Source organism: Gigantopelta aegis, chromosome 10 (genome assembly GCF_016097555.1).
Source record: "Gigantopelta aegis isolate Gae_Host chromosome 10, Gae_host_genome, whole genome shotgun sequence".
NCBI classification, from domain to species: domain Eukaryota; kingdom Metazoa; phylum Mollusca; class Gastropoda; order Neomphalida; family Peltospiridae; genus Gigantopelta; species Gigantopelta aegis.
The window spans coordinates 357,733-384,938 of NC_054708.1; the positions used below are offsets into that span (position 1 = coordinate 357,733).

The 27,206-nt window shown below is 38.2% G+C and overlaps 1 protein-coding gene across 7 annotated transcripts in view; it reads right to left on the bottom strand.

Annotated features, from left to right (window-relative positions):
• The window catches only part of LOC121384253 (zinc finger protein Gfi-1b-like), a 169,723-nt gene that overhangs the window by 54,568 nt on the left and 87,949 nt on the right, over positions 1 to 27,206 (bottom strand). Inside the window, exon 4 of one of the 7 annotated variants that reach the window (XM_041514551.1) lies at positions 7,689 to 9,634. The exons of 4 other annotated variants lie outside the window; for them this stretch is intronic. In XM_041514551.1, coding sequence (XP_041370485.1) covers positions 9,416 to 9,634 — 219 coding nt within the window. In that variant the 3' untranslated portion in view covers positions 7,689 to 9,415. Of the gene's footprint in view, positions 1 to 7,688; positions 9,635 to 11,477; positions 12,042 to 21,556; positions 22,088 to 27,206 lie in introns of those variants that run through there. 2 more of the 7 variants (XM_041514560.1, XM_041514558.1) reach the window with 2 other exon arrangements.

The window sequence follows — 27,206 nt, forward strand, 5'->3', positions numbered from 1 at the left end:
CAGATTGCTCTGGTTAGTACGTTATAGTCTTAAACTTATTGCATTTAATATAAAGAAATCTGTGTAAATACAGCACATCTGCACACAACATCAAAGTAGAAATAGGCCGATCTACAATATAATGCACAATGGCTTTTCAACAGGTTCTGATTGTTTCTCCTCTTTTGATTTGCACTACCAACAGCCTTCTTTGTACCCACCCAGTGCTGCATAATGCGAGGATCTCACTGTGCTCAGGTACAGTCAATTACTATACATACATTGTACTAAATATTTTGTACAAAGATGAATTCCATAAATAAACGGCAATGGGAGCCCTCATCTTTGTCATTAACATAGAAGTGACTGTATGTAACTGCGACTAATGATTGCTGACTATTTACATGGCGGTCGTATTGGGCCCGGGGGAAGGAGGAAGGGAGGTAGACAGTGTGAAACTACCAAACACCATCTGAACGTACTGAGCTAACCATGTTTCATCTAGTAACATAATACAGATAAAAATGATAGAATCTGCTCTCTGTAATATTAATGTGCTTGTTTTACAGTACTAGAAGGCAGATATATTCCACCATAGTTCTATAATAAATCACCAACGTTTAAATTAATGTCCATTCATAACACAAAACAAGTGATTAGAAAATGTACATTTTTATTAACGCTATCAAAAAACACACGTGAGAACGAAGTGTATATATGTATTATTCTATGTATGTTTATATACAATATGATATCCTACGTATGTTTACATACAATATGATATCCTACGTATGTTTATATACAATATGATATTCTATGTATGTTTATATACAATATGATATTCTATGTATGTTTATATACAATATTATATTCTACGTATGTTTATATACAACAGGATATTCTACGTATGTTTATATACAACAGGATATTCTATGTATGTTTATATACAATATGATATTCTAAGTATGTTTATATACAATATGATATATCATCCCCCATTTGTGAACAATATTAGTCTGCATAATATGTGCATATATCTATCCTATACCTATAAACTGTATGTGTTAAGTCAATTTGATCTCTCTCTCTCTCTCGCTCTCTGACACGACACCATTGTTAAGTCAATCTATTATCTCTGACATGACACCAGTGTTGTTGTTTATTATCTCTCTGACATGACACCAGTGTTAAGTCATTCTATTATCTCCCTTACATGACACCAGTGTTAAGTCAATCTATTATCTCCCTTACATGACACCAGTGTTAAGTCAATCTATTATCTCCCTTACATGACACCAGTGTTAAGTCGGTCTATTATCTCTGACATGACACCAGTGTTAAGTCAATCTATTATCTCCCTTACATGACACCATTGTTAAGTCGGTCTATTATCTCTGACATGATACCATTGTTAAGTCAATCTATTATCTCTGATATGACACCAGTGTTAAGTCAATCTATTATCTCCCTTACATGACACCATTGTTAAGTCGGTCTATTATCTCTGACATGATATCAGTATTAAGTCAATCTATTATCTCTGACATGACACCAGTGTTAAGTCGGTCTATTATCTCTGACATGATACCAGTATTAAGTCAATCTATTATCTCTGACATGACACCAGTGTTAAGTCGGTCTATTATCTCTGACATGACACCAGTGTTAAGTCAGTCTAATATCTCTGACATGACACCAGTGTTAAGTCAGTCTAATATCTCTGACATGACACCAGTATTAAGTCAATCTATTATCTCTGACATGACACCAGTGTTACTTCAATCTATTATCTCCCTTACATGACACCATTGTTAAGTCGGTCTATTATCTCTGACATGATACCATTGTTAAGTCAATCTATTATCTCCCTTACATGACACCATTGTTAAGTCGGTCTATTATCTCTGACATGACACCAGTATTAAGTCGGTCTATTATCTCTGACATCATACCAGTATTAAGTCAATCTATTATCTCTGACATGACACCAGTGTTAAGTCAGTCTAATATCTCTGACATGACACCAGTGTTAAGTCAGTCTAATATCTCTGACATGACACCAGTATTAAGTCAATCTATTATCTCTGACATGACACCAGTGTTACTTCAATCTATTATCTCCCTTACATGACACCATTGTTAAGTCGGTCTATTATCTCTGACATGATACCATTGTTAAGTCAATCTATTATCTCCCTTACATGACACCATTGTTAAGTCGGTCTATTATCTCTGACATGACACCAGTATTAAGTCGGTCTATTATCTCTGACATCATACCAGTATTAAGTCAATCTATTATCTCTGACATGACACCAGTGTTAAGTCAATCTATTATCTCCCTTACATGACACCATTGTTAAGTCGGTCTATTATCTCTGACATGATACCAGTATTAAGTCAATCTATTATCTCTGACATGACACCAGTGTTAAGTCAGTATAATATCTCTGACATGACACCAGTGTTAAGTCAATCTATTATCTCCCTGACATGACACCAGTGTTAAGTCAATCTATTATCTCCCTTACATGACACCATTGTTAAGTCGGTCTATTATCTCTGACATGATACCAGTATTAAGTCAATCTATTATCTCTGACATGACACCAGTGTTAAGTCAATCTATTATCTCCCTTACATGACACCATTGTTAAGTTGGTCTATTATCTCTGACATGATACCATTGTTAAGTCAATCTATTATCTCCCTTACATGACACCATTGTTAAGTCGGTCTATTATCTCTGACAGGACACCAGTGTTAAGTCAATCTATTATCTCTGACATGACACCATTGTTAAGTCAATCTATTATCTCCCTTACATGACACCATTGTTAAGTCGGTCTAATATCTCCGACATGATACCAGTGTTAAGTCAGTCTAATATCTCTGACATGACACCATTGTTAAGTCAGTCTATTATCTCTGACATGATACCAGTATTAAGTCAATCTATTATCACTGACATGACACCAGTGTTAAGTCAATCTATTATCTCCCTTACATGACACCATTGTTAAGTCGGTCTAATATCTCCGACATGATACCAGTGTTAAGTCAGTCTAATATCTCTGACATGACACCATTGTTAAGTCAGTCTATTATCTCTGACATGATACCAGTATTAAGTCAATCTATTATCTCTGACATGACACCAGTGTTAAGTCAGTCTAGTATCTCCCTTACATGATGCCAGTGTTAAGTCGGTCTATTATCTCTGACATGACACCATTGTTAAGTCAATCTATTATCTCTGACATGACACCATTGTTAAGTCAGTCTAATATCTCTGACATGACACCAGTGTTAAGTCAGTCTAATATCTCTGACATGACACCAGTGTTAAGTCAGTCTAATATATCTGACATGACACCATTGTTAAGTCAGTCTAATATCTCTGACATGACACCATTGTTAAGTCAGTCTAATATCTCTGACATGACACCAGTGTTAAGTCAGTCTATTATCTCTGACATGACACCATTGTTAAGTCAGTCTATTATCTCTGACATGACACCAGTGTTAAGTCAGTCTAATATCTCCGACATGACACCGGTGTTAAGTCAGTCTAATATCTCCGACATGACACCGGTGTTAAGTCAGTCTATTATCTCCGACATGACACCGGTGTTAAGTCAGTCTAATATCTCCGACATGACACCGGTGTTAAGTCAGTCTAATATCTCCGACATGACACCGGTGTTAAGTCAGTCTATTATCTCCGACATGACACCAGTGTTAAGTCAGTCTAATATCTCCGACATGACACCAGTGTTAAGTCAGTCTAATATCTCTGACATGACACCAGTGTTAAGTCAGTCTAATATCTCTGACATGACACCATTGTTAAGTCGGTCTATTATGTCTGACATGATGCCAGTATTAAGTCAGTCTATTATTTCTGACATGACACCATGATTATCTTATTCTGGTTTCTGTCTGCGTGAAGTTATTCTAGTTTTTGTCTGTGTGAAGTTATTCTGGTTTCTGTGTGGGTAAAATTATTCTGGTTTCTGTCTGGGTGAAGTTATTCTCGTTTCTGTCTGGGTGAAGTTATTCTGGTTTCTGTCTCGGTGAAGTTATTCTCGTTTCTGTCTGGGTGAAGTTATTCTCGTTTCTGTCTGGGTAAAGATATTCTGCTTTCTGCCTGGGTGGTAAGAAGAGCCTTGCAGGACAGGTCTTGTGTTGGTGCCGCTTGAGGGCCGATTTGAAGGAAAAGCTCAGTCCACACTGGGTGCACGGGTAACGTCCCTCATGCTTCTGCATGTGTTGTTTCAGGTTCAGCCATGCAGGGAAAGTCTTGTGACACACCCTACACAAACACGGACCCGAGGGTCCAGACTCCTGACTCTGAAAAACAAACAGAACGACAACAAATACAAAACAGTGATTACCCATAATTTGCTCCAATACAGATTAATATAGGCAGTAAAATGCTGGGACAAGAGTACAAACAGCTATTGCTTACCCTTTATTTTGGTTGCACTGTACCAAATCAAAGAATTCTATATCAAATTTCGAAGTGTAATGTCAAATATTTACAGACCAAACACAACTTCACCTTTGATTGGTACTAATATGAGACACTGATTACTAGTATTTGGGACAGGATGTAGTTCAGTACGATGGATTGCAAACTTGTGCAAAGGAGGTCTACACCCTTCAAGGCTAGGGGTGGGACGTAGTTCAGTACGATAGATTGCAAACTCGTGCAAAGGAGGTCTACACCCTTCAAGGCAAGTGGTGGGACGTAGTTCAGTACGATGGATTGCAAACTTGTGCAAAGGAGGTCTACACCCTTCAAGGCAAGGGGTGGGATGTAGTTCAGTATGATGGATTGCAAACTTGTGCAAAGGAGGTCTACACCCTTCAAGGCAAGGGGTGGGACGTAGTTCAGTATGATGGATTGCAAACTTGTGCATAGGAGGTCTACACCCTTCAAGGCAAGGGTTGGGACATAGCCCAGTGGTAAAGTGCTCGCTCCAAGCGTGGTCGGTTTGGGATTGATCACTGTCAGTGGGCCCATTGGGCTATTTCTCGCTCCAGCCAGTGCAACACGACTGGTACATCAAAGGCCATGGTATGTGCTATCCTGTCTATGGGATGGTGCATATAAAACATCCCCTGTTGCTAGTAGCCCACGAAGTGGCGACAGTGGGTTTCCTCTCTCAATATCTGTGTGGTCCTTAACCATATGTCCGATGCCATATAACCGTAATTAAAATGTGTTGAGTGCATCGTTCAATAACACATTTCCTTCCTTCCTTCAGTATTACTGTCACACACCATCCACTGATCTGCATGTTTCCCTGTTACTGTAAATCATAGATGGTTTTATGCACATTCTACAATACAATGGAGCATTTCTATAATTTTAATACAGGGGTAGGAAAGTCCATCCCCACCAGGCCCTCCCTACTAGTCACCACCCCCTCAATGGTTCTAGTAGTCACCACCCCTCTGAGGCTCTACTAGTCACCCCCTCCAAAGCTTTACTAGTCACCACCTCCTCCAAGGCTCTAGTAGTCACCACATCCTACATGGCTCTAGTAGTCACCACCCCCTCCATGGCTCTACTAGTCATCACACTGTCTATGGCTCTAGTAGTCACCACCCCCTCTGAGGCTCTAGTCGTCACCGACCCATCCATGGCTCTAGTAGTCACCACCCCATACATGGATCTAGTAGTCACCACTCCATCCATGGCTCTAGTAGTCACCAGACACTCCATGGCTCTAGTAGTCACCAGACCCTCCATGGCTCTAGTAGTCACCACCCCCTCCATGGCTCTAGTAGTCACCACCCCCTCCATGGCTCTAGTAGTCACCAGACCCTCCATGGCTCTAGTAGTCAACACCCCATCCATGGCTCTAGTAGTCACCACCCCTCCATGGCTCTAGTAGTCACCACCCCATCCATGGCTCTAGTAGTCACCACCCCATCCATGGCTCTAGTAGTCACCAGACTCTCTATGGCTTTAGTAGTCACCAGGCCCATCCATGGCTCTAGTAGTCACCAGACCCTCCATGGCTCTACTAGTCACCAGACCCTCCATGGCTCTAGTAGTCACCACCCCCTCCATGGCTCTTGTAGTCACCACCCCCTCCATGGCTCTAGTAGTCACCACCCCATCCATGGCTCTAGTAGTCACCAGACTCTCTATGGCTTTAGTAGTCACCAGGCCCATCCATGGCTCTAGTAGTCACCAGACCCTCCATGGCTCTACTAGTCACCAGACCCTCCATGGCTCTAGTAGTCACCACCCCCTCCATGGCTCTTGTAGTCACCACCCCCTCCATGGCTCTAGTAGTCACCACCCCATCCATGGCTCTAGTAGTCACCAGACTCTCTATGGCTTTAGTAGTCACCAGGCCCATCCATGGCTCTAGTAGTCACCAGACCCTCCATGGCTCTACTAGTCACCAGACACTCCATGGCTCTAGTAGTCACCACCTCCTCCATGGCTCTAGTTGTCACCAGACCCTCTATGGCTCCAGTAGTCACCACACCCTACATGCCTCTAGTAGTCACCACCCCTTCATGACTACTACTCACCATACCCTCCGTGGCTCTACTAGTCATCGTTCTCTCCATGACTCTACTAGTCATCACCCTCTCCATGGCTCTAGTAGTCACCAGACTCTCCATGGTTCTAGTAGTCACCAACCCCTCCATGGCTCTAGTAATCAATACCCCCTCCATGACTAGTAATCACCATCCCCTCTATAGCTCTAGTAGTCACCATCCCCTCCATGGCTCTAGTAGTCACCACCCCCTCCATGACTCTAATAATCACCACCCCCTCCATGCCTCTAGTAGTCACCACACTGTTCATGGCTCTAGCAGTCACCACCCCATCCATGGTTCTAGTAGTCACCACCCCCTCCGAGGCTCTACTAGTCACCAACCCCTCCATGGCTCTAGTAGTCACCACCCCATCCATGGCTCTAGTAGTCACTACCCCGTCTATGGCTCTAGTAGTCACCATCCCCTCCATGACTCTAGTAGTCACCACCCCCTCCATGACTCTAGTAGTCACCACACTGTTCATGGCTCTAGTAGTCACTACCCCATCCATGGTTCTAGTAGTCACCACCCCCTCCGAGGCTCTACTAGTCACCAACCCCTCCATGGCTCTAGTAGTCACCACCCCCTCCATGGCTCTACTAGTCACCAACCCCTCCATGGCTCTAGTAATCACCACCCCCTCCGAGGCTCTACTAGTCACCAACCCCTCCATGGCTCTAGTAGTCACCACCCCCTCCATGGCTCTAGTAGTCACTATCCCATCTATGGCTCTAGTAGTGACCACCTCCTCCATGGTTCTACTAGTCACCACCCTGTCTATGGCTCTAGTAGTTACCACCCTGTCTATGGATATAGTAGTCACCACCACGTCTATGGCTCTAGTAGTCACCACCCTGTCTATGGCTCTAGTAGTCACCACCCTGTCTATGGCTCTAGTAGTCACCACCCTGTCCATGGCTCTAGTAGTCACCACCCCATCTATGGCTCTAGTAGTCACCAGGCCCTTCATGGCTCTAGTAGTCACCAGCCCCTCTGTGGTTCTACTAGTCACCACCCCCTCCGTGGCTCTAGTAATCACCACCATGGAATGTACGATACTACATTCATAAATGTGAAAGTAGGCATGATGAGAATTTTGCACCCAATGAATACAGACTGCCAAGAAGACTAATGCCAACTTCTGGTTACATATTTATTTATTTATTTAATTCACAAACAATTTTCACACCAGACAATAAGAGATGATCAAGAAATGTCAACATGTTTCTGCATTAACAGTGAGCTGTTGGTCAACAATTGCCATATTAATGCATTTATTGGCAACACTAGAGGTTTGAATTCCAGTAATTGGAACCTATTATCACACCAGGCTTTCTGCCAGCAAACAACTTGAGGGTACATGATAAAATCAAAACAGATCATAAGTGCCCCTACAAGGTGGTTTTCAGTTTGAACTATTTTCAAACTGGAGTCTGCATTTCATGAACATTGACATATTTTAGACAGTAGTTATCTTACGATATCTTTTTAAAAATTATAAAAATATATCCATTAATTTCCAAGATTTTAGGGTGAGTAATTTTACCCTTTCGTACCCTCTGGCCAAAAGCCTGGACACACTCAATTGTTTAGTTATTGAAATAAATCCATTACAAAATTAACATATTAAAATAATAGTTCAAACAACAAACTATAGAAGCATATTAAGACAAAACAATAATTTTACCAAGCTATTTTTCTACTTTATGTCAGATCAGAAAGACCAACTTACTGAACTGGTCAGTGGACTACACAATATTTACTGTCTTATCCAGTATTTACAGTGTTTTCACCAGTATCATATTTACAATGTGCCCACCAGTATCTAAGTTTCTAACTTTGAAACTGTTTTGTCAATGTGTTGCAGTCATGTGCAATCATGGTGAGATGGACATATTTACTGTATTCTCAATTCCCAGTCTGGAGCTTGCTGCAATAAGATGTGTCGGATTTGCCTGTACCACTGCACTTGGTTTCATGTGCTTAACTTGGAAGTCCTCCATTTTGTTGTTTTTGTTAACAAAATGGAGTTTTCTATATGCGGCCATTGGACTGATCTAATGCCAAGTGGATTCCTTTTTGGCAAAATATGATACCAGCTGATATGGCTTGTTCGGTGACTCATATGATGGCCATTCTGCAGAACACCACCGTTGTTTGCATTTAGTCTCTACTTGTTCGGTGACTCATATGATGGCCATTCTGCAGAACACCACCGTTGTTTGCATTTAGTCTCTACTTGTTCGGTGACTCATATGATGGCCATTCTGCAGAACACCACCGTTGTTTGCATTTAGTCTCTACTTGTCCTGTCCTACTAGCACTGGCACATTGACCATTTCACTCTAAGAAGAAATAGGAAGTGGGATCTACTACTACTATTATTTTCTAGACTTTACTTTGTTTTACATTGGTACAATCTTGTGACCCACAGAGATGGGTCTGTGTGTGCCACTATACCAACCCTGATAACTGGACACACCCTAGTCAGATTTATTTCCACACAGCACTACATCTTCCAAATCTACTGACTTGGATTTTGTTGACAGAATAAAAGCCATCTCGTCTCTACCAGCTGTACGCCTTATCCTTAACAAGACTACAAACATGTATGACAAACTATCTTAAAAGTGAGCTATGTATCAAAGTGAAAATTGTATTATCAAACACAAAAAATTGGTTTTATGCAACTTTGCAATGTTCAGTTTCTTATACTTCTTCTGGTATCAACTTGAAAACATGGGACATTTTCTATGAATCACTTGATATTTTTATGATTTTGCTCTCATCAGTTTACACCAGAAGTAAGAAGCGAACTACATGTTCAGATTCTCTCATGGTTTGGCTTGAATCATTGTTTCAAGTTTCACTGAGGCTGCAATGGCAGATTGCGGCAGGCAAACTCCTCATGTCTCTTTGCGGCAGACCTGAAAGAAAAGACCTTTCCACACATTCGGCACGGGTACCCCCCTGCACTGTGTTTCTGCATGTGCTGTTTCAAGTTCTGGCAATTGTTTGTCAGCCAACCAGGGAAAACTTTGCTGCAAATTGTGCAAACCATGTCCTTTTTTCTGGTACTGAATTTCTGAAAATACACACAATACCAATTTAAAAGCAGTACTTCCATCCGTCTGATTACTATTTAATACTTGACAATTACGGAGTTCTCAGCATCATACAAAAATGTCTACCCAACATAAACTGTTCATCAAATGAAGAAAATCAGAATCTGTGCCTCCATTTGTTCCCTCCTGAATGACTGAATAAATTAATGTTTAATAACACAAAGAAAATCAGCTACTGCGTCTGCCTAAAAGTAGTTGATGTGTATGACATGTAGTCGATGTGTTTGAAATGTAGTTGATGTGTATCACATGTAGTTTATGTGTTTGACATATAGTTGATGTGTTTGACATATTGTTGATGTGTATGACGTGTAGTTAATGTGTATCATATGTACTTGTTGTGTATGACACAGAGTTGATGTGTATGACATGTAGTTGATGTGTATATGTAGTTGATGTGTATCATATGTAAATGTGTATGACATAGTTGATGTGTATGTATAATTGATGTGTATGACATGTAGTTGATGTGTATGACATGTAGTTAATGTGTATCATATGTCAGAGATGTGTATCATATGTAGTTGATGTATATCACATGTAGTTGAATTGTATGACATGCAGTTGATGTGTAAGACGTGTAGTTGTGTTTGACATATAGTTGATGTGTATCATATGTAGCTGATGTGTATCATATGTAGTTGATGTGTATGACATATAGTTGATGTGTATGTGTAGTTGATGTGTATCATATGTAGATGATAAATATCAAATGTAGTTGATGTGTTTGATATGTAGTTAATATGTATCATACGTCATTGATGTGTATCGTATGTAGTTGATGTGTATCGTATGTAGTTGATGTGTATTGTATGTACTTGATGTGTATGACATATAGTTGATGTGTATCATATGTAGTTGATGTGTATCATATGTAGTTGATGTGTTTGACATATAGCTGATGTGTATGATGTGTAGTTGATGTGTATGACACAGAGTTGACTTTGGAAGTGTAGTTGATGTGTATGTGTATCATATGTAGTTGATGTGTATCAAATGTAGTTGATGTGTTTGATATGTAGTTAATGTGTATCATACGTCGTTGATGTGTATCGTATATAGTTGATGTATATGACATATAGTTGATGTGTATCATATGTAGTTGATGTGTATCATATTAGTTGATGTGTATGACACAGAGTTGACGTGTATGACACAGAGTTGACGTGTATGATGTGTATGATGTGTAGCTGATGTGTATGATGTGTAGCTGATGTGTATGATGTGTAGTTGATGTGTATGATGTGTAGTTGATGTGTATGATGTGTATCTGATGTGTAGTTAATGTGTATGATGTGTAGCTGATGTGTAGCTGATGTGTATCATATGTAGTTGATGTGTATGATGTGTAGTTGATGTGTATGTGTAGTGGATATGTATCATGTGTAGCTGATGTGTAGTCGAAGTGTATGATGTGTAGTTGATGTGTATCATGTGTAGTTGATGTGTATCATGTGTGATGTGTAGTTGATGTGTAGTTGATGTATATGTGTAGTTGATGTGTAGCTGATGTGTAGTTGATGTGTATGTGTAGTTGATGTGTATGATGTGTATGATGTGTAGTTGTGTATGTGTAGCTGATGTGTAGTTGATGTGTATCATATGTAGTTGATGTGTAGTTGATGTGTATGTGTAGTGGATATGTATCATGTGTAGCTGATGTGTAGTCGATGTGTATGATGTGTAGTTGATGTGTATCATGTGTATCATGTGTAGTTGATGTGTATCATTTGTATGATGTGTAGTTGATGTATATGTGTAGTTGATGTGTAGTTGATGTGTATGATGTGTAGTTGATGTGTATGATGTGTAGCTGATGTGTAGCTGATGTGTATCATGTGAAGTTGATGTGTATCATGTGTAGTTGATGTGTATCATGTGTATGATAGGGTCATTGTGATGTTTTCATCAAAGGATGTTATTTTCTGCTGACATTTGTCTTCTGACACAGTTTCTGATGCCGGAATTGTGATGTATGTCTTCATAACAGTGACATAGTTTCTCATGCTAAAATGGTGATGTTTGTTGTCCTAAAAGTGACACAGTTTCTGATGCCGGAATGGTGATGTTTGTCTTCTTAACAGTGACATAGTTTCTCATGCCAAAATGGTGATGTTTGTCGTCCTAAAAGTGACAGTTTCTGATGCTGGAATGATGATGTTTGTCTTCTTAAAGGTGACACAGTTTCTGATGCCGGAATAAAGATGGTTTGAACAAGTAGCTCTTGCCACACATTGGACACACAAATCTCGATGTGCTGTGTTTCTGCATGTGCTGTTTCAGATTCTGGTAATTGTATTTGAGCGACCTCGGGAACACTTTTCCACAGATTGAACACGACAGGTCCTTTGATCTTGAACCAAGCCTCTGAAAATACATACACACTTCATGATGTGATACGTGCATCAAAGGCTTTATTTAAGACATCAGTTAACACTTCACCACGTGTTAACTACCCAGGACCGGCTGGATCATGTGTATCATGTGTTGGCTACCATCATCAAATGTATCATGTGTTACCTACCATCATCATGTGTTGGCTACCATCATCAAGTGTATCATGTGTTATCTACTATCATCATGTGCTAGCTACAATCATCAAATGTATCATGTGTTAGCTACCATCATCAAATGTATCACATGTTAGCTACCATCATCAAATGTATCACGTGTTAGCTACCATCATCAAATGTATCATGTGTTACCTACCATCATCATGTGTTGGCTACCATCATCAAATGTATCATGTGTTACCTATTATGATCATGTGTTAGCTACCGTCAGCAAATGTATCACTTGTTACCTGCCATCATCATGTGTTAGCTACCATCATCAAATGTATCACGTGTTACCTACCATCATCATGTGTTGGCTACCATCATCAAATGTATCATGTGTTACCTACCATCATTATGTGTTAGCTACCATCATCAAGTGTATCACGTGTTAGCTATCATCAAATGTATCATGTGTTGGCAACTATCATCATGTGTTAGCTACCATCAAGTGTATCACGGTTACCTACTATCATCAAATGTATCATGTGTTGGCTACCATCATCAAATGTATCATGCATTACCTACTATCATCTTGTGTTAGCTACCATCATCAAGTGTATCATGTGTTAGCTACCATCATCAAATGTATCACGTGTTACCTACCATCATCATGTATTGGCTACCATCATCAAATGTATCACGTGTTACCTGCCATCCTCATGTGTTAGCTACCATCATCAAATGTATCACGTGTTACCTGCCATCCTCATGTGTTAGCTACTATCATCAAGTGTATCATGTGCTAGCTACTATCATCAAGTGTATCATGTGTTAGCTACTATCATCAAGTGTATCATGTGTTAGCTACTATCATCAAGTGTATCATGTGTTAGCTACTATCATCAAGTGCATCATGTGTTAGCTACTATCATCAAGTGTATCATGTGTTAGCTACTATCATCAAGTGCATCATGTGTTAGCTACTATCATCAAGTGTATCATGTGTTAGCTACTATCATCAAGTGTATCATGTGTTAGCTACTATCATCAAGTGTATCATGTGCTAGCTACTATCATCAAGTGTATCATGTGCTAGCTACTATCATCAAGTGCATCATGTGTTAGCTACCATCATCAAGTGTATCATGTGTTAGCCACCATCATCAAATATATCATGTGTTAGCTACTATCATCAAGTGTATCATGTGTTAGCTACGATCATCATGTGTTGGCTACCATCATCAAATGTATCATGTGTTAGCTACCATCATCAAGTGTATCATGTGTTAGCTACCATTACCAAGTGTATCATGTGTTAGCTACCATCACCAAGTGTTAATTATCATCATCAAGTGTATCATGTGTTAGCTACCATCATCAAGTTAATTATCATCATCAAGTGTATCATGTGTTAATTATCATCATCAAGTGTATCATGTGTTAGCTATCATCATCAGATATATCATGTGTTAATTATCATCAAGTGTATCATGTGTTAGCTGCCATCATCGTGTGTTAATTATCATCATCAAGTGTATCATGTGTTAATTTTCATCATCAAGTGTTAATTATCATCACCAAGTGTATCATGTGTTAATTATCATCATCAAGTGTATCATGTGTTAGCTACCATCATCATGTGTTGGCTACCATCATCAAATGTTCTCATGTGTTAGCTACTATCATCATGTGTTAGCTACCATCATCAAATGTATCATGTGTTAATTATCATCATCAAGTGTATCATGTGTTAGCTACCATCATCAAGTGTTGATTATCATCATCAAGTGTATCATGTGTTAGCTACCATCATCAAGTGTATCATGTGTTAGCTACCATCATCGTGTGTTAATTATAATAATCAAGTGTATCATGTGTTAGCTACTATCATCATGTGTTAGCTACCATCATCAAATGTATCATGTGTTAATTATCATCATCAAGTGTATCATGTGTTAGCTACCATCATCAAGTGTTGATTATCATCATCAAGTGTATCATGTGTTAGCTACCATCATCAAGTGTATCATGTGTTAGCTACCATCATCGTGTGTTAATTATAATAATCAAGTGTATCATGTGTTAGCTACCATCATCAAGTGTTAATTATCATCATCAAGTGTATCATGTGTTAATTATCATCATCAAGTGTACAATGTGTTAGCTACCATCATCATGTGTTGGCTACCATCATCAAATGTATCATGTGTTAGCTACCATCATCAAATGTATCATGTGTTAATTATCATCATCAAGTGTATCATGTGTTAGCTACCATCATCAAATGTATCATGTGTTAATTATCATCATCAATAATATCATGTGTTAGCTACCATCATCAAATGTATCATGTGTTAATTATCATCATCAAGTGTATCATGTGTTAATTATCATTATCAAGTGTATCATGTGTTAATTATCATCATCAAGTGTATCATGTGTTAGCTACCATCATCAAATGTATCATGTGTTAATTATCATCATCAAGTGTATCATGTATTAACTACCATCATCAAGTGTTAATTATCATCATCAAGTGTATCATGTGTTAGCTACCATCAAGTGTTAATTATCATCAAGTGTATCATGTTAATTATCATCATCAAGTGTATTATGCGTTAGCTACCATCATCAAGTGTTAATTATCATCATCATGTGTTAGCTACCATCATCAAGTGTTAATTATCATCATCAAGTGTTAGTTATCACCAAGTGTATCAAGTGTTAATTATCATCATCAAATGTATCATGTGTTATGATGTGTTAGCAACCATGATCTAGTGTATCTAGTGTTATTTATCATCATCAAGTGTATCAAGTGTTAGCTAACATCATCAAGTGTATCATGTGTTAGCTACCATCATCAAGTGTATCAAGTGTTAATTATCATCAAGTGTTAGCTACCATCATCAAGTGTTAATTATCATCATCAAGTGTATGATGAGTTACCTAACATCATCAAGTATATCATGTGTTAGCTACCATCATCGTGTGTTAGTTATAATCATCAAGTGTTAGCTACCATCATCATGTGTTAGTTAACATCATCAAGTGTTAATTATCATCAAGTGTATCAAGTGTAAATTATAATTATCAAGTGTATCATGTGTTAGCTAACATCAAGTGTATCATGTGTTAGCTAACATCATCAAGTGTTAATTATCATCATCAAGTGTATATGTGTTAGCTACCATCATCAAGTGTTAATTATCATCATCAAATGTATCATGTGTTGGAAAGAAAGAAATGTTTTATTTAACAACGCACTCAACACATTTTATTTACGGATATATGGCGTCAGACATATGGTTAAGGACCACACAGATTTTGAGAGGAAACCCGCTGTTGCCACTACATGGGCTACTTTTTCCGATTAGCAGCAAGGGATCTTTTATTTGCACTTCTCACAGGCAGGATGGCACAAACCATGGCCTTTGTTGAACCAGATATGGATCACTGGTCGGTGCAAGTGGTTTACACTTACCCATTGAGCTTTGTGGAGCACTCACTCAGGGCTTGGAGTCGGTATCTGGATTACAAATCCCATGCCTTGACTGGGATCTGAACCCAGTACCTACCAGCCTGTAGACCGATGGCCTAACCACAACGCCACCGAGGCCGGTATATTATGTGTTGGCTAACATCATCAAGTGTATCATGTGTTAGCTAACATCATCAAGTGTTAATTATCATCAAGTGTATCATGTGTTAGCTACCATCATCGTGTGTTAATTATAATTATCAAATGTATCAAGTGTTGGCTGCCATTATCAAGTGTTAATTATCATCATCAAGTGTATGAAGTGTTAATTATCATCATCAAATGTATCATGTGTTGGCTACCATTATCAAGTGTTAATTATAATTATCAAGTGTATCATGTGTTAGCTAACATCATCAACTATATCATTTGTTCGGTACCATTATCAAGTGTCAGATAACATCATCTTGTGTTAGATAACATCAGCACATGTTAGATAACATCATCATATGTTAGATAACATCATCATGTGTTAGATAACATCAGCACATGTTAGTAAAAAAAAAGTAAAGTTTGTTTTATTTAACGACACCGCTAGAGTACATTGATTTTTTATCTTATCATCGGCTATTGGACGTCAAACATATGATCATTCTGACACTGTTTTTAGAGGAAACCCGCTGTCGCCACATAGGCTATTCTTTTTACGACAGGCAGCAAGAGATCTTTTATTTGCGCTTCCCACAGGCAGGATAGCACAAACCATGGCCTTTGTTGAACCAGTTATGGATCACTGGTCGGTGCAAGTGGTTTACATTGAGCCTTGCGGAGAACTCACTCAGGCTTTGGAGTCGGTATCTCGATTAAAAATCCCATGCCTCGACTGGGATCCGAACCCAGTACCTACCAGCCTGTAGACTGATGGCCTGCCACAACGCCACCGAGGCCGGTCAGCACATGTTAGATAACATCATGTGTTAGATAACATCAGTACATGTTAGATAACATCATCATGTGTTAGATAACATCGGCACATGTTAGATAACATCATCATGTGTTGGATAACATCAGCACATTAGATAACATCAGCACATTTGATAACATCATCATGAGTTAGATAACATCATGTGTTAGATAACATCAGCACATGTTAGATAACATCATTATGAGTTAGATAACATCAGCACATGTTAGATAACATCATCACGTGTTAGATAACATCAACATGTGTTAGATAACATCAACATGTGTTAGATAACATCATCACATGTTAGATAACATCATCACAGATAACATAATCACATGTTGGATAACATCATCACATGTTAGATAACATCAGCACATGTTAGATAACATCACCATCTGTTACATAACATCACCACATGTTAAATAACATCATCGTGTGTTAGATAACATCATCATGTGTTAGATAACATCATCATGAGTTAGATAACATCATCATGTGTTAGATAACATCATCATGTGTTAGATAATATCATCATCATATGTTAGATAACACCATCACATGTTAGATAACATCATCATGTGTTAGATAACATCAGCACATGTTAGATAACATCATCATGTGTTAGATAACACCATCACATGTTAGATAACATCATCATGAGTTAGATAACATCAGCATGTGTTAGATAACATCAGCACGTGTTAGATAACATCATCATGTGTTAGATAACATCATCATGTGTTAGATAACATCATGAGTTAGATAACATCATCATGTGTTAGATAACACCATCACATGTTAGATAACATCATCATGAGTTAGATAATATCATCATGTGTTAGATAACATCAGCACATGTGTTAGATAACATCATCATGTGTTAGATAACATCAGCACATGTTAGATAACATCAGCACATGTTAGATAACATCAGCACATGTTAGATAACATCATCATGTGTTAGATAACACCATCATGTGTTAGATAACATCATCATGTGTTAGATAACACCATCACATTAGATAACATCATCATGAGTTAGATAACATCATCACATTAGATAACATCAACATGTGTTAGATAATATCATCTAATGTTAGAAAACATCATCATGAGTTAGATAACATCATGAATTAGATAACACCATCACATGTTAGATAACATCATGTGTTAGATAACATCATGAGTTAGATAACATCATCATGTGTTAGATAACATCATCATGAGTTAGATAACATCATCATGTGTTAGATAACATCAGAACATGTGTTAGATAACATCAGCACATGTTAGATAACATCAGCACATGTTAGATAACATCATGATGTGTTAGATAACATCAGCACATGTTAGATAACATCATGTGTTAGATAACATCAGCACAAGTTAGATAACATCATTATGAGTTAGATAACATCAGCACATGTTAGATAACATCATCATGTGTTAGATAACATCAACATGTGTTAGATAACATCATCACATGTTACATAACATCATCATGAGTTAGATAATATCATCATGTGTTAGATAACATCAGCACATGTGTTAGATAACATCATCATGTGTTAGATAACATCAGCACATGTTAGATAACATCAGCACATGTTAGATAACATCATCATGTGTTAGATAGCACCATCATGTGTTAGATAACATCATCATGTGTTAGATAACACCATCACATTAGATAACATCATCATGAGTTAGATAACATCATCACATTAGATAACATCAACATGTGTTAGATAACATCATATCATGTTAGAAAACATCATCATGAGTTAGATAACATCATGAATTAGATAACACCATCACATGTTAGATAACATCATGAGTTAGATAACATCATCATGTGTTAGATAACATCATCATGAGTTAGATAACATCATCATGTGTTAGATAACATCAGAACATGTGTTAGATAACATCAGCACATGTTAGATAACATCAGCACATGTTAGATAACATCATGATGTGTTAGATAACATCAGCACATGTTAGATAACATCATGTGTTAGATAACATCAGCACAAGTTAGATAACATCATTATGAGTTAGATAACATCAGCACATGTTAGATAACATCATCATGTGTTAGATAACATCAACATGTGTTACATAACATCATCACATGTTACATAACATCATCACAGATAACATAATCACATGTTAGATAACATCATCATGTGTTAGATAACATCAGCACATGTTAAATAACATCATCGTGTGTTAGATAACATCATCATGTGTTAGATAACATCATGAGTTAGATAACATCATCATGAGTTAGATAACATCATCATCATGTGTTAGATAACATCAGCACATGTTAGATAACATCATCATGTGTTAGATAACATCAGCACATGTTAGATAACATCAACATGAGTTAGATAACATCATCATGTGTTAGATAACATCATGAGTTAGATAACATCATCATGAGTTAGATAACAACATCATCATGTGTTAGATAACATCATGTGTTAGATAACACCATTACGTTAGATAACATCATCGTGTGTTAGATAACATCATCATGTGTTAGATAACATCATCACATGTTAGATAACATCATCATGTGTTAGATAACATCAGCACATGTTAGATAACATCAACATGAGTTAGATAATATCATCATGTGTTAGACAACATCAGCACGTGTTAGATAACATCATCATGAGTTACATAACATCATCATGTGTTAGATAACATCATCACATTAGACAACAGCAACATGTGTTAGATAACATCATCGTGTTAGATAACATGTTAGATAACTTAATCATATGCTAGCCACCATCATGTGTTAATCAACATCATGTGTTAGATAACATAAGCACATGTTAGATAACATGATCATGAGTTAGATAACATCATCATGAGTTAGATAACATCAGCATGTGTTAGATAACATCAGCATGTGTTAGATAACATCAGCATGAGTTAGATAACATCATCATGAGTTAGATAACATCATGTGTTAGATAACATCAGCACATGTTAGATAACATCATCATGAGTTACATAACATCATGTGTTAGATAACATCATAATATGTTAGATAACATCATCACGTGTTAGATAACATCAGCACATGTTAGATAACATCATGAGTTAGACAACATCATCATGTGTTAGACAACATCATCATGTGTTAAATAACACCATCACATATTAGATGACACCATCATGTGTTAGATAACATCATCATGTGTTAGATAACATCATGTGTTAGATAACATCAGCACATGTTAGATAACATCATCATGTGTGTTAGATAACATCATCATGTGTTAGATAACATCAGCCCATGTTAGATAACATCATGAGTTAGATAACATCATCACATTAGATAACATCAACATGTGTTAGATAACACCATCACATGTTAGATAACATCATGAGTTAGATAACATCATCATGTGTTAGATAACACCATCACGTTAGATAACATCATCATGAGTTAGATAACATCAGCACGTGTTAGATAACATCATGAGTTAGATAACATCAGCACATGTTAGATAACATCATCATGTGTTAGATAACATCATCACAGTAGATAACAGCAACATGTGTTAGATAACATCATCATGTGTTAGATAACATCAGCACATATTAGATAACATCATCATGAGTTAGATAACATCATCATGTGTTAGATAACATCAGCCCATGTTAGATAACATCATGATGAGTTAGATAACATTATCATGCGTTAGATAACATCATCACATTAGATAACAACATGTGTTAGATAACATCATCATGTGTTAGATAACATCATCATGTGTTAGATAACATCATCATGTGTTAGATAACATCATCATGTGTTAGATAACACCATCACGTTAGATAACATCATGAGTTAGATAACATCATCATGTGTTAGATAACACCATCACATGTTAGATAACATCATCATGAGTTAGATAACATCAGTATGTGTTAGATAACATCATGAGTTAGATAACATCAGCACATGTTAGATAACATCAGCACGTGTTAGATAACATCATCATATGTTAGATAACTTATCATATGTTAGATGGCATCATCAAGTGTTATACAAAATGTATATGAAATTAGAGCTCTTTATCAATTCTAATAACTGAGAATTGGTCTTCACAATACATTGTGGTGCATATTGCAATTCAGGTTCTTGTATCACAATAAGAATTGTTTTGCAATACCAATCTGTTATATTAACAGCGAGGTAGACACCATCAATCTCTTCAAAAATGAAGTAATTCAACAAATGTGGATTCTGGTTAGAGTCGGTCTATGTTACCCAATGTGCACTTATTTAGGAGCTACGTAATATGCTCGATCTGTCGGTTACCCAATATGGACTTCGCTACATAGGAGTTGGGTAATGTGCTCAATCTGTTACCCAATATGGACTTCGCTACATAGGAGTTGGGTAATGTGCTCAATCTGTTACCCAATATGGACTTCACTACATAGGAGTTGGTAATGTGTAATGTACTCAATCTATATGTTAACCAATGTGGCCTTGGTTATATAGAAGTTAGGTAATGTGCTCAATTTGTATGTTACCCAATGAGAACTTGGTTACACTGGAGTGAAATAATGTGCTAAATATACATCTTAACTAATGTGGCCTCAATTACATAGAAGTTAGGTAATGTGCTCAATCTGTATGCTACCCAATGTGGACTTTGTTACATAGGAGTTAGGTACAAGTAATGTGTAATGGTGATTTTTATACATAGTTTTAGAGAACACACATTTTTCCATTAGTAGCAAGGTATCTTTTAAATGCACTTTTCCAGACAGGATAGCACATACCATGACCTTTGATATACCAGTTGTGAGGCACTGAAATAGCACAAAGAGGTAAAAATAACTGTTCAGCAGATATCGCTGACATGTTTATTTATATAATGAGTTGATGACAATATTAAAATGCAGTTGAAGGTTCTAACAAATTTATTATAAAGCCTAATATCAGAAGAGTCCGTGTTGACACCAGCTAGGTGACTATTGAAAGAGATATTTATTGTTGGGACATTTTCAAGCAGCAGGCTACACTCCTGTGGAACACAACAGTTAACTATTGCACATCTATACACTTAGTATATACACAAAGTACACCCCATCTGTAATACTGTCCAGAGATTATATATGCTTGGTATATACACAAAGTACACCTCATCTGTAATATGGTCCAGAGATTTCTTCTGGTGTCAGCAACATTTAACTACTGGAAAACTGTGCGCTTTGTATATATTTACATTCCATCTGGAATGCTGTCCAGACATTTCCTTTGGTGTCGGCAAAGAGCTGCTTTGAAGGAGTAACTTTTGCCACACGAAGGACACTGGAACCGTGACTGGCTGTGTTTCTGCATGTGTTGCTTTAGATACATGTGAGTGCTGAACGTTTTGCCACAGATACTGCATGGATAGGGCTGAAGGCTGTGCCAGGAGGTTCCCATCTGAAAATATAGCAGAGGACACTGTCAACAGCCAGCAGGAAGCAAGAAGAAAGGACCAGTATTTTTCATGGCTATAACTGTGTAAGACAGTGAAGGCACAAATTGTGGGAAAAAACCACAAGAGGACTGGCTCACTATAAAAATACAGTTTATATATGGACAGGATCTGCAACTACTGCACTCTTTCACAGGGAATGTGACAATCAGTGTCATCAACTTTATGGCCAGTTGGTCTGTCAAGTCAGATGCCAACAGCATTGTACTTAACTATGCTGAAATCGGATAGACAAATCTCTCTCACTACCTCTACATGAGCAATTTCTGGTGTGCCGTGAAAGGCCTGATTTGAATGAATAGGTTTTGCCACAGTAGCTGCAAGAGAAACGTGAATCACTGTGCAGCTCCATGTGCTGTTTGAGATAGCGACTCTCTGTGAAGTGCTTTCCACAAAGTGAACAGGCGAGAAACAAGCTCGTCGTCTCCTGAAAGAGAAAAAGCTGAGCATCACTCTTCATTGTACACACCTACCATCTCAGCTTCATCCAACACCAAGTACTGGACCACTGTCATGTATCTAATCAGAAACTAGATCACATTCAGACATACTGATATGACATACTCAATCACTTTAACATATCTAATATCTAGCACAAGATCACATTCAGACATACTATGACATACTCAAATCATTTTACCATATCTACTATCCGAGACGAGATCACATTCAGACATACTTAATCACTAACATATCTAGTACCTAGGATGAGATCACATCAGACATACTGCTATGACATACTCAATCACTTTGATAAACTTAATACTGTATGTAATACAGGAGTAATTTCATTAACATGTACCGGCCTCAGTGGTGTAATGGTCAAGTCATTGGACATAAGGCTGACAGATACTGGATTCGCAGGCTGGTACCAGCTCCCATCAGAGCAAGTTTTAACAACTCAATGGGTAGGTGTAAGACCACTGCACAACTAACGTACTGTACTGGACAGACAGCCCAGATAGCTGAGGTGCACGCTCAGGACAGTGTGCTTGAACCTTACTTAGATATAAGCATGAAAATAAGTTGAAATGAATGAATGAACGAATTCATGCTACATTTCACTGACAAATATTTAGCAACCAGTAATCTGTGACATGACTCTACCTAGATGCACCAGCATAATTGTCTTCAAGTATCAGTTAATAGTAAACATGATAAAGACAAACTGTTTCCAGATACCTTTGCTACCATATTTTTACACTGGCACCCCAAACAGTTAGGAGCAGGATGTAGCCTAGTGGTAAAGCGTTCGCTTGATGTGTGGTCAGTCTAGGATCGATCCCTGTCGGTGGACCCATTGGGCCATTTCTCGTTCAAGCCACTGGTCCACAACTGATGTAACAAAGGTTGTGGTATGTACTATCCTGTCTGTGGGATGGTGCATATCAAAGAGCTCTTGCTGCTAATTGAAAAGAGTAGCCCATGAAGTGGTGACAGCGGGTTTCCTCTCACAATATCTGTGTGGTCCTTAACCATATGCATGATGCCATATAACCATATATAAAATGTGTTGAGTGCGTCGCTAAATAAAACATTTCCTTCCTTCCTTCCCAAACAGTTACTACACAAGAAGAGCACTGTTATACAACTGTTGATAAAAATTAAAGTGTTCCCTCAGCTGTATTAATAGAATCTATTACCATTGTAAGGTATTGATTATTTTTCTTGCCTGTTTAAATACTGTAACAAAACATTAATTTTGTAAGATTTGTTTATTCTACAATGATTCATAAACATTTCACCTACAAACTCATTTAATCATATGTGTAAAAAAAATAATCCACATTATGCAATCAGATAAAAATGTAACAACATAAACATAAAATTGAAAATATTAATTTGTTTTAATATTTTTAAAACAAATATTCAATGTTAAACAACTTGATTAATAAGTAATTCAACAGAATTCTGAAAACATGTTATGGTGACAATCATCCTAAAACATGAGGTGTATTTAGAAATCATCTAACCCATGGGTCAGACAGGTTGATCTAACCCTTGGGTCAGACAGGTTGATCTAGCCCTAGAGTGAGACAGGTTGATCTCGCCCTAGAGTGAGACAGGTTGATCTAACCCTTGGGTCAGACAGGTTGATCTAGCCCTAGAGTGAGACAGGTTGATCTAGCCCTAGAGTGAGACAGGTTGATCTCGCCCTAGAGTGAGACAGGTTGATCTAACCCATGGGTCAGACAGGTTGATCTAACCCTAGAGTGAGACAGGTTGATCTAGCCCTAGAGTGAGACAGGTTGATCTCGCCCTAGAGTCAGACAGGTTGATCTCGCCCTAGGGTCAGACAGGTTGATCTCGCCCTAGAGTCAGACAGGTTGATCTAGCCCTAGAGTGAGACAGGTTGATCTAGCCCTAGAGTGAGACAGGTTGATCTCGCCCTAGAGTCGGACAGACTGATCTCGCCCTAGGGTCAGACAGGTTGATCTCGCCCTAGGGTCAGACAGGTTGATCTCGCCCTAGGGTCAGACAGACTGATCTCGCCCTAGGGTCAGACAGACTGATCTCGCCCTAGGGTCAGACAGACTGATCTCGCCCTAGGGTCAGACAGGTTGATCTAGCCCTAGGGTCAGACAGGTTGATCTAGCCCTAGGGTCAGACAGGTTGATCTCGCCCTAGGGTCAGACAGGTTTATCTCGCCCTAGGGTCAGACAGGTTGATCTCGCCCTAGGGTCAGACAGGTTGATCTCGCCCTAGGGTCAGACAGGTTGATCTCGCCCTAGGGTTCGACAGGTTGATCTCGCCCCATGCAAAAGCTGGCTAATTCAGTCCAGGTGTCTACATACATGAAATATAAATTTAACCCAAAAAATCAAACAATTCCTTCCAACACAATGAAACAAGCCATTAGAATACACAGAGCTAAAATGAGTCTAAATGACAGCATTTATCAAAATTAGGTCATTCATCAACTGATGTCATTTGGTGATCATTACCCGATTCGGATAATGGTGAATTAAAGTTTGTGTTCCTATGTTAATGAAGTCTCAATGAAGTTTACGCTTACAACAGACATATTTCAGGTAATCAAAACAAATTCAGATGTACATTAAGTATTAGCCCCCCCCCCCCCCATCCCCCCATTTTTGTATACCCAACTATGCAGGATTATACAACATGCACTTTTTATGCCCTATTACACAGGGTCATACAATAAGGACTTTTTGTTTTAAGCCCTACTAAACAGGGTCATACTGTATGTGCATGAGTTTTTTTTAATGCCCTACTAAACGGGGTCATACTGTATGTGTATGGATTTCTTAGTGCCGTACTAAACGGGGTCATACTGTATGCACATGGGTTTCTTAGTGCCGTACTAAACTGGGTCATACTATATGCACATGGGTTTCTTAGTGCCGTACTAAACGGGGTCATACTGTATGCACATGGGTTTCTTAGTGCCGTACTAAACGGGGTCATACTGTATGCACATGGGTTTCTTAGTGCCGTACTAAACTGGGTCATACTATATGCACATGGGTTTCTTAGTGCCGTACTAAACTGGGTCATACTATATGCACATGGGTTTCTTAGTGCCGTACTAAAGGGGGTCATACTGTATGCACATGGGTTTCTTAGTGCCGTACTAAACGGGGTCATACTGTATGCACATGGGTTTCTTAGTGCCGTACTAAACGGGGGGTCATACTGTATGCGCATGGGTTTCTTAGTGCCGTACTAAAGGGGGTCATACTGTATGCGCATGGATTTCTTAGTGCCGTACTAAACGGGGTCATACTGTATGCACATGGGTTTCTTAGTGCCGTACTAAACGGGGTCATACTGTATGCACATGGGTTTCTTAGTGCCGTACTAAACTGGGTCATACTATATGCACATGGGTTTCTTAGTGCCGTACTAAACGGGGTCATACTGTATGCACATGGGTTTCTTAGTGCCGTACTAAACGGGGTCATACTATATGCACATGGGTTTCTTAGTGCCGTACTAAACGGGGTCATACTGTATGCCCACAGGGTTTTTAATGCCCTACTAAACACATGGGTTTTTTGGTTCTAACTTGCCCGAGACTATTACAATTTATACTGCTTACACTTTTCAATTTTGAGAGCTGTTACGGACATTAAATTATCCTTTGTGTTGGATACAGCTATTTGAATATTATGAACAATTATTATTTAATATTCAACAAAAACTGGGGGATGAAAGGTCCTTTACTACTAATGAACACTCGTGTCCTGGACAGAGGAGCCCGTGAAGACTAGCACCTATGCCCATGACACGCATACACTACAACAGCTTGCTCTGAATGTGCACGTAAAACCCTGACCTTACCTGACATAATGAACAATGTAGAAGGTTTCCTCTCTTAGACTATATGTCAAAATTACCAAATGTTTGAAATCCAAAGTGCTCTAGTGGTGTCATTAAACAAAACAAACTAACTTTTAAAAAATATTCCAGAAAATTAACAGCCAATAGTTTTTGGGTCAGTTTGTGCTGGTGTTTGGTTAGCTGGTTTTGATCATGAATGATCTATAAACGTTGTTTGAGTAAATTTTGACCAGTTATGTAAACTTAATCTGCTTTGTACTAAAAGCAAACTTAAAGAATAATAATACTGAATAACTTCATTATCCTCAGAGTCCAAAATATACAGGGAAATATAACCAGTATGACACGTGTGCTATGATTTCATGTGCATAACAAATGACGTAATGTTGGAAAGCGACGTCATAACATAATTAGGGATGAGAATGCCAATTTGTATTTTCAGCTGAAATTAGCCGGGGTCCAGGGCTTCGTCCCCCTGAAGCTATAGGGTTTTTTACAATTGCAAGGCAAAAAATCTGCATCAGGAGACACATACATCACAGAATTACAGAATAACTTATATACCATAGAAAGGATTATTATAATGAATAAACTCCTGTCAATAATCATGAAATTGCACATACTTACACTTTGACACAGGTTGTTTTTCAGTCCTTCAGTCTATTATTTGAATCAAAGTTTGCAAAGTAGTCAATGTTTTCAAAGATTGCTATCAGTGTTCAAACACAGTAACAGACTCTCAGTCAGTCCACAAAAAAA